This window comes from Leptodactylus fuscus, chromosome 8, assembly GCF_031893055.1.
Source record: "Leptodactylus fuscus isolate aLepFus1 chromosome 8, aLepFus1.hap2, whole genome shotgun sequence".
Classification (NCBI taxonomy): domain Eukaryota; kingdom Metazoa; phylum Chordata; class Amphibia; order Anura; family Leptodactylidae; genus Leptodactylus; species Leptodactylus fuscus.
In genome coordinates this window covers 12229880-12242247 of record NC_134272.1, presented here as the reverse complement: position 1 = coordinate 12242247, position 12368 = coordinate 12229880, and the positions used below count along the sequence as shown (strand labels likewise).

Below are 12368 nucleotides of genomic sequence, written 5' to 3'. Positions count from 1 at the left end.
TAGGACCCAATTAATGAGACCCATAAGCAACCCAAATATAATGTAGGCACCTCTCCACATCTAATGTCAGGTCCCTGGGATAGATGTCTGGATTATCCCTTTAAGAGATCTTTACAGTAGTGGGTGCGCTGTTGTTTTGATACAGAGCTGCAAATCCCCTCCAGAGATGTAGAGTGACATACAAAGCTGAACCCCCCCTAGGAAATGACCGACAAGTGCACAATATGAGGGGGGAAAAAATTTCCTTCTCAACCCCGTCAGAAGATTGTGTGGCATAGATTTCCATAGTCTGCTCTTACCGTAAAGAATCCTGAGATACGATGATGGTGAAACCTCCTTCCTATAGATGTAGAGTAGCCTCCTAGTCACGGATACAAGATGGTAAGTGCCCAATATAGCGGGGGAAAAATGTAATTCTTGACTTCATCAGAAGATTCTGTGGCAGAGATTTCCATAGGTCACTGCTCTTACCGTAAGGAACCCTTATCTGCGGCCTACAGTGTCCACCTCTTTCCGTTCAGTTTTCACCCTTCATCCAAGTGAACGGTGGCAATATAAGGTGTGGGAGGTCAATAAGAGGAGTGTCATACTGTGTGGGGGCCAGGAAAGGGGGCATTATACCATGTAGGCGGTAGTAAAGTGGGCATTATACATGTGGGAGCCAGTAAAGTGGGCGTTATACTATCTTTGGGCCCAGAAAGAAGATGCCAGTGGGAGCCAGTAAAGGGAGCATTAAACTGTATGGGAGCCAGTAAAGGGAGCATTATACTGTGTGGGAGCCAGTAAAGGGAGCATTATACTGTATGGGAGCCAGTAAAGGGAGCATTATACTGTATGGGAGCCAGTAAAGGGAGCATTATACTGTATGGGAGCCAGTAAAGGGAGCATTATACTGTATGGGAGCCAGTAAAGGGAGCATTATACTGTATGAGAGCCAGTAAAGGGAGCATTATACTGTATGGGAGCCAGTAAAGGGAGCATTATACTGTATGGGAGCCAGTAAAGGGAGCATTATACTGTATGGGAGCCAGTAAAGGGAGCATTATACTGTATGGGAGCCAGTACAGGGAGCATTATACTGTATGGGAGCCAGTAAAGGGAGCATTATACTGTATGGGAGCCAGTAAAGGGAGCATTATACAGTATGGGAGCCAGTAAAGGGAGCATTATACTGTATGGGAGCCAGTAAAGGGAGCATTATACAGTATGGGAGCCAGTAAATGGAGCATTATACTGTATAGGAGCCAGTAAAGGGAGCATTATACAGTATGGGAGCCAGTAAAGGGAGCATTATACTATATGGGATCCAGTAAAGGGAGCATTATACAGTATGGGAGTCAGTAAAGGGAGCATTATACCATCTGGGGGCCAAGATGGTATAATGGTCAGTAAAGGGGTCATTATACTGTGGGGGACCAGTAAAGTGAACGTTATACTATCTTTGGACCCAGAAAGAGGACGTCAGTAGGAGCCAGTAAAGGGGCGATATACTGTATGGGAGCCAGTAAAGGGGGCTCACAAAAGGGGACGTTATACCATGCGGGAGCCAGTAAGGGGGCGTTATACCATCTGAGGGACATGGAACGGAATGTTATACCATGTAGGAGCCATTTAAAGGGGCGTTATACCATCTGGATGCCAAGAAAGGAGGTGTTACACCAAGTGGGGGTCAGTAAAGGGGTTTTTATATTGTTGGGAGCTGGGGGGCCCTGTTCATAGTCTTCTATGGGGTCCTTTCTTTCTTAGTTACGCCCCTGCTTGCAGATAAGACGGCCATTGTGACTCCATTACAGGGTGCAGGGAGGAGCTAATACAGCAGGGATTGGCTACAGGGGCAGAGAAGGGACAAAATAAAACAAAGCAAATTCTCTAGCATAAAAAACATGACATATGACATCTATAGGAAAAGAAGAAGAGTGGTGCCTGGCATGAAACAAGTCCAGGACCCCCCGCTGTAGAGACACGCACGCTCCTCGCCACTCACATGGCGATCACTCTTAAAATAAAGCGTAATCGATGCCGCCATTGCCGGCTAATAAACAGATCCAGGGGCGCAGTGATGGCCTCCTCTCGCGCTGCGCGTCACGTTTATTCCATGGTAAGTAGCACTTAATGAACAGTTTCAGGACGCCGTCTCCTTCGCTAAGTGTTTCCATATTTGGAGAGAATGCAGCTGTTTCTGAGCAGCGTCTTGGGCGAGAGGCCGGGCCGCGATAAACGGCAAACAACGCCACAAGTGTCGCAGATCCGGAGTCTAAATACTTTTATGTAAGAGGATAAGGTGAATTTATCTATCCTACTTAAATCTCAATTTCACGACCAGCTGTGCCCGCCGCACGTTGCCCAGCGTCGCTGCTGAGGTCAGATATTGTGGTAAAGCTCCTCGTAAATTACACAGCGAAGGCTGCCGGGAAGTCGTCGTTTAGGAGACGGACGCAAAAATGGACGCACTACAAGGTAAAGGGGTCGTGGTTATGATCGGTCATCAATATGTGATCGGTGGGGATTTGGCACCTGGGACCCTTGATGATCAGCTGGCTGAAGATCATTTAGGTGAGCGCTTCAGCCTCTTCATTGAATAGCAAGCACAGCGCCGTACATTGCATAGTGGTTGTGCCAGGTATTGCAGCTCAACTCCTTTCAATTGTACTGTGGTGCCACTTCAAATAGCTGATCAGTGGGGGCCCTAAGTATCAGACTCCATCGATCACATATTGATGACCTAAGGATAGGATATAGAAGTGCTGAAGACCTCTTTAAAGGGGTATTCTATCCACAGTAGTCCACATAATGTCCGAGCTTTGGGTCTTTTCAGCTTTTCCCTTGGACGGGGGGGACTTCAAGAAAGTAAACTGGGGCAGGAAATTGAGTCAGTGGGGGTCTTACTCTTGGATTTCCTACCATCGGTTGTTTGAAGGGGCGCAACACATAAATAAGTGCTCTGAACTGCAGGACGCCACACTTTTCATAGTGGCTGAGCTTGGTATTGCAGCTTTGCCATGTTCACTGTTCCACCCTCCATTCATATACATGGCCACTGTTACATTTCTGCTGGTCGCACCTGGAAACAGTCAGCAGCTGAGCTCCACCCACTTGTCAGTCATGTGACCTATCAGCTCGGCTCTACGTAAGCTCTGGAGTCCAGGGGACTTCTGAATTTAGCTTTGGACATGACTAGAGCAGAAACCAACATATAAATCCACATTTTCTGTCGATTTTAGCTCTGACTTGTTGCAAATTCTTGTATCGAAACAAAGTTTTCCATTTCCAACCATTTTCTGCTCGAAGCCAAATTCTCATTTGGAACGTGGTGACTGATCGCTAAAGATCGTGACACAAAATGTCTCTTTCATCAGAGAGCGCCGCCGCTGCCAGAGGATTGTAACCCGGACTAAATCACGTGTGGGAATTGTTTCCTTTACACGCTACTTAGTTCACAAGTATCAAGTCCTTGAGATGTCCTGTCGTGAAAAATTTGACATCTGAGTTATATCAATTCCTGGGAAAGCTGGGTGACAACCAAGACAGCGGCCATTACAACATAGGGACTGTCACTTAGCTTTCCAAGGCTCCAGAGTGGAAAATCCTCTATAGCCAACTGCAATATCTGCTCATATAGAAGACATGGTGGTAGACGGGATCCAATTTAGCAGGGGTGGTGGAAGCCCCCTAGGGCAATAGTCTCTGTGGCCTTTAGTATACAGGGGTACTCTGCTTTCGGCAATCCTTGTTAGAAGCGTCACTTGACAATAAGCAGATCACAAAGTTTCCCAAATCTATGTTGTAACCTGGTCCTAAGTGCTCAATTTCCCTGCAGTGACACCACAAGGGGAAACAAGGTATTACACAATGTCCGTTCACATCAATGGGTCGTGAGTGTAATGCAGGACAGGACTGGTCCTTTACATTGAGAGGTCCTGAACAGAGCACCTCTCTATTAAAGCAAACAATGGGTTCTGTATAGGGATGAGCGAGTAGTATATATAATATTCGATGCCCTTAACCCCTTGGTGTTCGCACGCTTACACGCATCCGTATGGCGGGGAGGTATTCAATCGAATACTACGTGCTCATCTCTAATTCTGTATACTGGACACCCCATTTAATGTATACTTTAAAGAGGATTTTTCACCCCCTTCACCAATTCCAGTTCTTTTCACCCCTTCATAGGCTCCTCTTCACCGATTCTGTCACAGTTGGAATATTTTCTCTAGCCACCGCCTTTCCTGAGCAACCAGTGCTGTTAGTTTTGGTGACAGGTATACTAACTAGACTCCCTAATATCAAGTGGGTGAAGTCAGACAGAATCAGGGAAGGGGGCGTGACTCAGAGCTCCAATCAAAGGCGGACAATACCAGTGCTCAGTATCACACCCTTTTGCCTGCTCCTGCCTGACACCACCCTCTTGACATTAGGGAGTCTAGTTACCATATGTAACAGCATTGATTGCTCGGGAACGGTAGGGCCTAGAGAAAATATTCCAAATGTGCCGGAATCAGTGGAAGGGCAGCTATTAAAGGATTAAAAAAAGATCAAGTTAACATTTCATAATACATTCTTGGTAACCTCCTTGCATACAAAAAGATACATGTCAATACGCCCAAGATAGATGTTTCCGCCAAAGACCTTATGACTTGATAGATTAGATACACGGGTAACCGCGACCTCGTATTTAACTCTGTGTCGACTAGACGAGTCTCATGTGGTAAAATACACGAGCGATTACTCAAGGATCAGCACTTATCAGATCACAGATATACGTCCAATATATTGAGATATCTAGAGAGGTTCCCGTCCTCGAACCCTGTTCTCTTACTTGTGACAGAAGTATAAGGGGCGATGATCATATGTTACTCTATGTAACCCAACCTCAACTTAGGACCCCCAAGAATGAGGCACAGAACCAACGTATTCTGAGGAGAACCGGAATGGGGCACAGAACTCACCTAACCTGGGGACCCCCAAAACGGCGCACAAAGATAAACGAACCTGGGGACCCCCAGAACGGTGCACACAACCACCTTAACCCTGCTTTTTATGCTCCCCATTGCTTTTGTAATTGCGACCTCTGGGGTGTGTAGACTTTTGCACAGTAAGGCTGTATTCACATCTCTGTTGCAGTCTCTGTTCAGTCTCTCTTGTGCAGAGTCCATCAGAAAACCTGGACAAAAACGTCCTGCAAAGCTAAATTTCTCGCCCTGCAATGTCTGTTATAAAATACCAGACACCCAATGGACCCCATTATAGTCAATGGGTCCTCTGGCGTCTGTTGTTGGCTGTCATTTGCTGTTCTTCTGGCCCTGTGTTGGACCAGAAGAACGGACAGAACAACACAGCATTAACCCTTGAACAAGTGACTTTACACCTCAATGCCAGTCTGACCCCCCAATAGGAGGTATTTAATGGCGGTCCTGGATTCGCTCGCACTTGCCATGTGTTCACCATATCCTGTACTCATCTTCATTTTCCGCACATCTACACTGATGTACACAACACCCTGCTCGGTCATGAAATATTTAAAGGGACACAAACCTTAAAGGCGATGTTGATTCTATATGCTATCCATGTCAGATCAGTCAGGGTCCAAGCGCTGGATCTCTGTCAGCCCCTGGAGTGAATCTGTCTCCTATGGGCTCCTAATGATGGCTGCACGATCATAGTCTGACTATGTAACCTCTGAGACGAACTGACCACTGTGACCTGCACGGATCTGCACTATACTGAAGCAATACCTGCAAGTAAATGAAAGCCATTGCTCCCTGTTATCGGCCGTTTCAAGCTGGAGGAGGCTGGCCATAGCGCTTACCAATGGTATGCTTGAGGAAACCCCTGCCGCCATAATCACTACTTTATGTCACCTGTCTCCAGTGCTGGGTGTGACTGATCCGCCGCCCCTTTAATAACGCAGCAGCACTTAAAGGCTAGTGCTATACAGAGACTTTGACCATGGCTCCTGTCACCTGAACGTGTCACCCGGGAACTTCTTCACTAATATAAATTAATGGAGTTGCATTGCAACCCCGAGGGCGCTGCGACTAGTCGCACAACTATCGAACACATTGCAATGCAACGCCAATTACTTGCATTAGTGAAGACGTTGCGGCGATCTTTGGTCACATGACGGTGGCCATGTAGTGTAGGACGCCCCAAATTCCTCTCCACTTTCTGCTTCTCCCGTTTTCACTCACCGATGAATGGGCCTAACCAACGGGGAATCGCACGGCACCAGTTCTGTAACTGAATCATCCACACCCAGATTGAGCCGCCCATTGAATCAGATTCAGGGCAGAATCTGATGCTGATCTTTAAGCGGAATCCGTCTCAAAATCAGCTCCATGTTGCGCCATGTGAACATCCGCTTGATATGAATAGGGTTGTTTTGACAGCACGCACATGAATTTCTACAAACCCCATTCATAGAAATGGAAAGGTTGCAGAAATTTCCACAACAAATCCGCCCTGTGTGTGAATTCAGGCTTATCAACAGATGATTTTGGATTCGGTGCTGGCCCTTTAAGCGGCGATTCTAATGACACTGCAATTAAGGTGGAGTTTAACGGCGTTATTAAGCAAATTTACAGTAGACCCCAGACCTTGTTATCGGATTTCTAGCTAATGCAATTACATCCGTCAGATAACGTATAGCGCATATCCTAAGAGCAGCCATAGTGTCATTACATTAGATTGCAAGCTCCTGAGCACCCATAGGAGTCCATGGTGCCCCTAAACATGGACACTATAATCAGTCACCAGTCCCCGTCCTTATCACAGGGCTGACTGCATGGTCCGCTCAGTTCACTGCGCAGCTTGCTCCAGGGAAAACTGAGATTGCTCACACAGCCAATAATCAAAGTGCCCAAAGACATTGAAATGATCCGGCTGGCCGCCTCCAGCACACACGGGGTTAATTCTGTACCCCGGGTATGCTAGTCAGTGCAACCCCAATGCCTGGTCAGGTCCAAATACACCTCCATGAGGTGTGGCGCTATCTCTCCATCCCATTACCCCTCCCCAAAACTACGACTCTTCCCCCAGAAGGGTAAATCTTTTTTAAAAAAATGCCCCCATGTATCTGTATTAGAGCCTATCCCCTCCCACCCCTGCGTCTTGCAGCAATCATATAGCATCTCTAGAACGCCCATCACCCATCCATCTCTGTACCAGCGATGCAGATTAGGGTCCTTTCACCCCGTTCCCCAGCCCAGGAGGGACCAGCTGAGCTGTATTTGGCAATGTGATGACATTAACCCTCGAAAGGCTGCACCGTGTGCAGCTATTATTTGCTGAATCCCCCCCCAGATCAAGCCATGACCCTCACTGAATGTATGACCAGGCAGGACATTGATAGCTGCCAGGCGTAAGGACGGTCGCTGCCAATGACACATGTGTTACACCGCACACTCTATGTATGTGACATCCATCACTAATGCATTGCACTTTTTTTGCACACACATTTGAGCCTTTGTATGCCGGTAGGAAGTGAAGCTCCGCAGACACCCCCTGATGCCCCCCGTTCCCATGTTGCGCCCCCTTCCATGGCACATGTGTAGTGCATGCTGGGGCGATACAATGTAGATACAATGTATCAAGCGCTAATTAATTCTTTGCTGATTTAATCCCTTTAAAGCATTGAGCCAATTATAAGCGTCGAGGTCCTACTCACTGGCTTTGCCCGCTTTGGGTCTCTGCAGCAGCTTCTGAACCATGCCCAGGTCCTCAGCCTTTACAGCCTGGAGCAGCTCCTGGTCCTTCCCCATCCTGCTGCCTTGTGGAAGGATCAGCTGGGGGTTGCAGCAAGGAAGGGGGTGATCCTGCAAGGGCTTGGTAGGTCCTTATAGCCAGAGCATCCTTTTTGGAAGAGGCGCTGCTGCTGCTGATGATGATGAGGAGGAAGAGGAGGAGGAGGGGGGGAACACAGATCAGACACCCAGCAGCAATGTAGGGGGAGATGGGGAGAGTGTGTCAGATGTGCTGGGGGGGAGCACAGACACCTCCAGCCAGGAGGAGCCAGGGAGAGACTAAGAATATGAGGGATGCAGGAATGATCATCCTGGAAGGGCAGGGATGGGGGGGTCCTCAGGCTCCAACTCAGGGCTCGGGGGTCCTGGAGGTCCCCAGATGAAAGCAGGGTGAAGGTGGGGGGAGCCGGGGATGCAGTGTGACAAGAGATGACAGTGTGTCTCCAGGAGGGAGGGAGTGTGTCTCTGGATGTGTGTGCTGTCTCTCTCCCCCTGTCCCTCTCGCTCTGTCTCCTGATCCCTCCTCCCATCCCTCTATTCCTGTATTGGCTGCACAGTCTCTGAGCTGCATCCAGAGGCGGAACAAGGGAGCACAGCAACACACAGCACTAATCACAACCGCACACTGTGCTACACTACTATACAACACAGCACTAATCACAACCGCACACTGTGCTACACTACTATACAACACAGCACTAATCACAACCGCACACTGTGCGACACTACTATACAACACAGCACTAATCACAACCGCACACTGTGCTACACTACTATACAACACAGCACTAATCACAACCGCACACTGTGCTACACTACTATACAACACAGCACTAATCACAACCGCACACTGTGCGACACTACTATACAACACAGCACTAATCACAACCGCACACTGTGCTACACTACTACACAACACAGCACTAATCACAACCGCACACTGTGCTACACTACTATACAACACAGCACTAATCACAGCCGCACACTGTGCTACACTACAATACAACACACCACTAATCACAACCGCACACTGTGCTACACTACTATACAACACAGCACTAATCACAACCGCACACTGTGCTACACTACTACACAACACAGCACTAATCACAACCGCACACTGTGCTACACTACTATACAACACAGCACTAATCACAGCCGCACACTGTGCTACACTACAATACAACACACCACTAATCACAACCGCACACTGTGCTACACTACTATACAACACAGCACTAATCACAACCGCACACTGTGCTACACTACTACACAACACACAGCACTAATCACAACCGCACACTGTGCTACACTACTATACAACACAGCACTAATCACAGCCGCACACTGTGCTATACTACTATACAACACAGCACTAATCACAACCGCACACTGTGCTACACTACTACACAACACACAGCACTAATCACAACCGCACACTGTGCTACACTACTACACAACACACCACTAATCACAACCGCACACTGTACTACACTACTATACAACACAGCACTAATCACAAGCGCACACTGTGCTACACTACTACACAACACAGCACTAATCACAACCGCACACTGTGCTACACTACTATACAACCACAGCCGCACACTGTGCTACACTACTATACAACACACCACTAATCACAACCGCACACTGCTACACTATTATACAACACAGTAATAATCACAACCGCACACTGTGCTACACTACTACACAACCACAGCACTAATCACAACCGCACACTGTGCTACACTACTACACAACACAGCACTAATCACAACCGCACACTGTGCTACACTACTACACAACACAGCACTAATCACAACCGCACACTGTGCTACACTACTATACAACACACCACTAATCACAACCGCACACTGTGCTACACTACTACACAACACAGCACTAATCACAACCGCACACTGTGCTACACTACTATACAACACAGCACTAATCACAACCGCACACTGTGCTACACTACTATACAACACAGTACTAATCACAACCGCACACTGTGCTACACTACTATACAACCACAGCCGCACACTGTGCTACACTACTATACAACACACCACTAATCACAACCGCACACTGCTACACTATTATACAACACAGTAATAATCACAACCGCACACTGTGCTACACTACTACACAACCACAGCACTAATCACAACCGCACACTGTGCTACACTACTACACAACACAGCACTAATCACAACCGCACACTGTGCTACACTACTATACAACATACCACTAATCACAACCGCACACTGTGCTACACTACTACACAACACAGCACTAATCACAACCGCACACTGTGCTACACTACTATACAACACAGCACTAATCACAACCGCACACTGTGCTACACTACTATACAACACAGCACTAATCACAACCGCACACTGTGCTACACTACTATACAACACAGTACTAATCACAGCCGCACACTGTGCTACACTACAATACAACACACCACTAATCACAACCGCACACTGTGCTACACTACTATACAACACAGCACTAATCACAACCGCACACTGTGCTACACTACTATACAACACACCACTAATCACAACCGCACACTGCTACACTATTATACAACACAGTAATAATCACAACCGCACACTGTGCTACACTACTACACAACCACAGCACTAATCACAACCGCACACTGTGCTACACTACTACACAACACAGCACTAATCACAACCGCACACTGTGCTACACTACTATACAACACACCACTAATCACAACCGCACACTGTGCTACACTACTACACAACACAGCACTAATCACAACCGCACACTGTGCTACACTACTATACAACACAGCACTAATCACAACCGCACACTGTGCTACACTACTATACAACACAGCACTAATCACAACCGCACACTGTGCTACACTACTATACAACACAGTACTAATCACAACCGCACACTGTGCTACACTACCATACAACACACCACTAATCACAAGCGCATACTATGCTAAACTACTACACAACACAGCACTAATCACAAGCGCACACTGTGCTACACTACTATACAACACAGCACTAATCACAACCGCACACTGTGCTACACTACCATACAACACACCACTAATCACAAGCGCACACTGTGCTAAACTACTACACAACACAGCACTAATCACAAGCGCACACTGTGCTACACTACTATACAACACAGCACTAATCACAACCACACACTGTGCTACACTACCATACAACACACCACTAATCACAAGCGCACACTGTGCTAAACTACTACACAACACAGCACTAATCACAAGCGCACACTGTGCTACACTACTATACAACACAGTACTAATCACAACCGCACACTGTGCTAAACTACTACACAACACAGCACTAATCACAACCGCACACTGTGCTACACTACTATACACCACAGCACTAATCACAACCGCACACTGTGCTACACTACTACACAACACAGCACTAATCACAACCGCACACTGTGCTACACTACTATACAACACAGCACTAATCACAACCGCACACTGTTCTATACTACTATACAACACACCACTAATCACAACTGCACACTGTGCTACACTACTATACAACACACAGCACTAACCACAAGCGCACACTGTGATACACTACTATACAACACACCACTAATCACAACCGCACACTGTGCTACACTACTACACAACCACAGCACTAATCACAACTGCACACTGTGCTACACTACTATACAACACAGCACTAATCACAACTGCACACTGTGCTACACTACTATACAACACACCACTAATCACAACCGCACACTGTGCTACACTACTACACAACCACAGCACTAATCACAACTGCACACTGTGCTATACTACTATACAACACAGCACTAATCACAACCGCAAACTGTGCTACACTACTATACAACACAGCACTAATCACAACCGCACACTGTGCTACACTACTACACAACACACAGCACTAATCACAACCGCACACTGTGCTACACTACTATACAACACACAGCACTAATCACAACTGCACACTGTGCTACACTACTATACCACCACACCACTAATCACAAGCGCACACTGTGCTACACTACTACACAACCACAGCCGCACACTGTGCGACACTACTATACAACCACAGCACGAATCACAACTGCACACTGTGCTACACTACTATACAACACAGCACTAATCACAACCGCACACTGTGCTACACTACTATACAACACAGCACTAATCACAACCACACACTGTGCTACACTACTATACAACACAGCACTAATCACAACCGCACACTGTGCTACACTACTATACAACACACAGCACTAATCACAACCGCACACTGTGCTACACTACTATACAACCACACCACTAATCACAAGCGCACACTGTGCTACACTACTACACAACCACAGCCGCACACTGTGCGACACTACTATACAACCACAGCACGAATCACAACTGCACACTGTGCTACACTACTATACAACACAGCACTAATCACAACCGCACACTGTGCTACACTACTATACAACACAGCACTAATCACAACCGCACACTGTGCTACACTACTATACAACACAGCACTAATCACAACCACACACTGTGCTACACTACCATACAACACAGCA

The 12368-nt window shown here is 47.0% G+C and overlaps 1 protein-coding gene across 3 annotated transcripts in view; it reads right to left on the bottom strand.

Moving 5' to 3' along the window:
- CASKIN1 (CASK interacting protein 1) overlaps positions 1 to 8249 on the bottom strand; it is a 142479-nt gene extending 134230 nt beyond the window's left edge. For all 3 annotated transcript variants that reach the window (XM_075284894.1, XM_075284895.1, XM_075284896.1), the window contains exon 1: positions 7664 to 8249. In XM_075284894.1, the coding sequence (XP_075140995.1) occupies positions 7664 to 7757 (94 nt within the window). In that variant the 5' untranslated portion in view covers positions 7758 to 8249. The remainder of the gene's footprint in view (positions 1 to 7663) is intronic.
- Positions 8250 to 12368: the final 4119 nt, after the last annotated feature.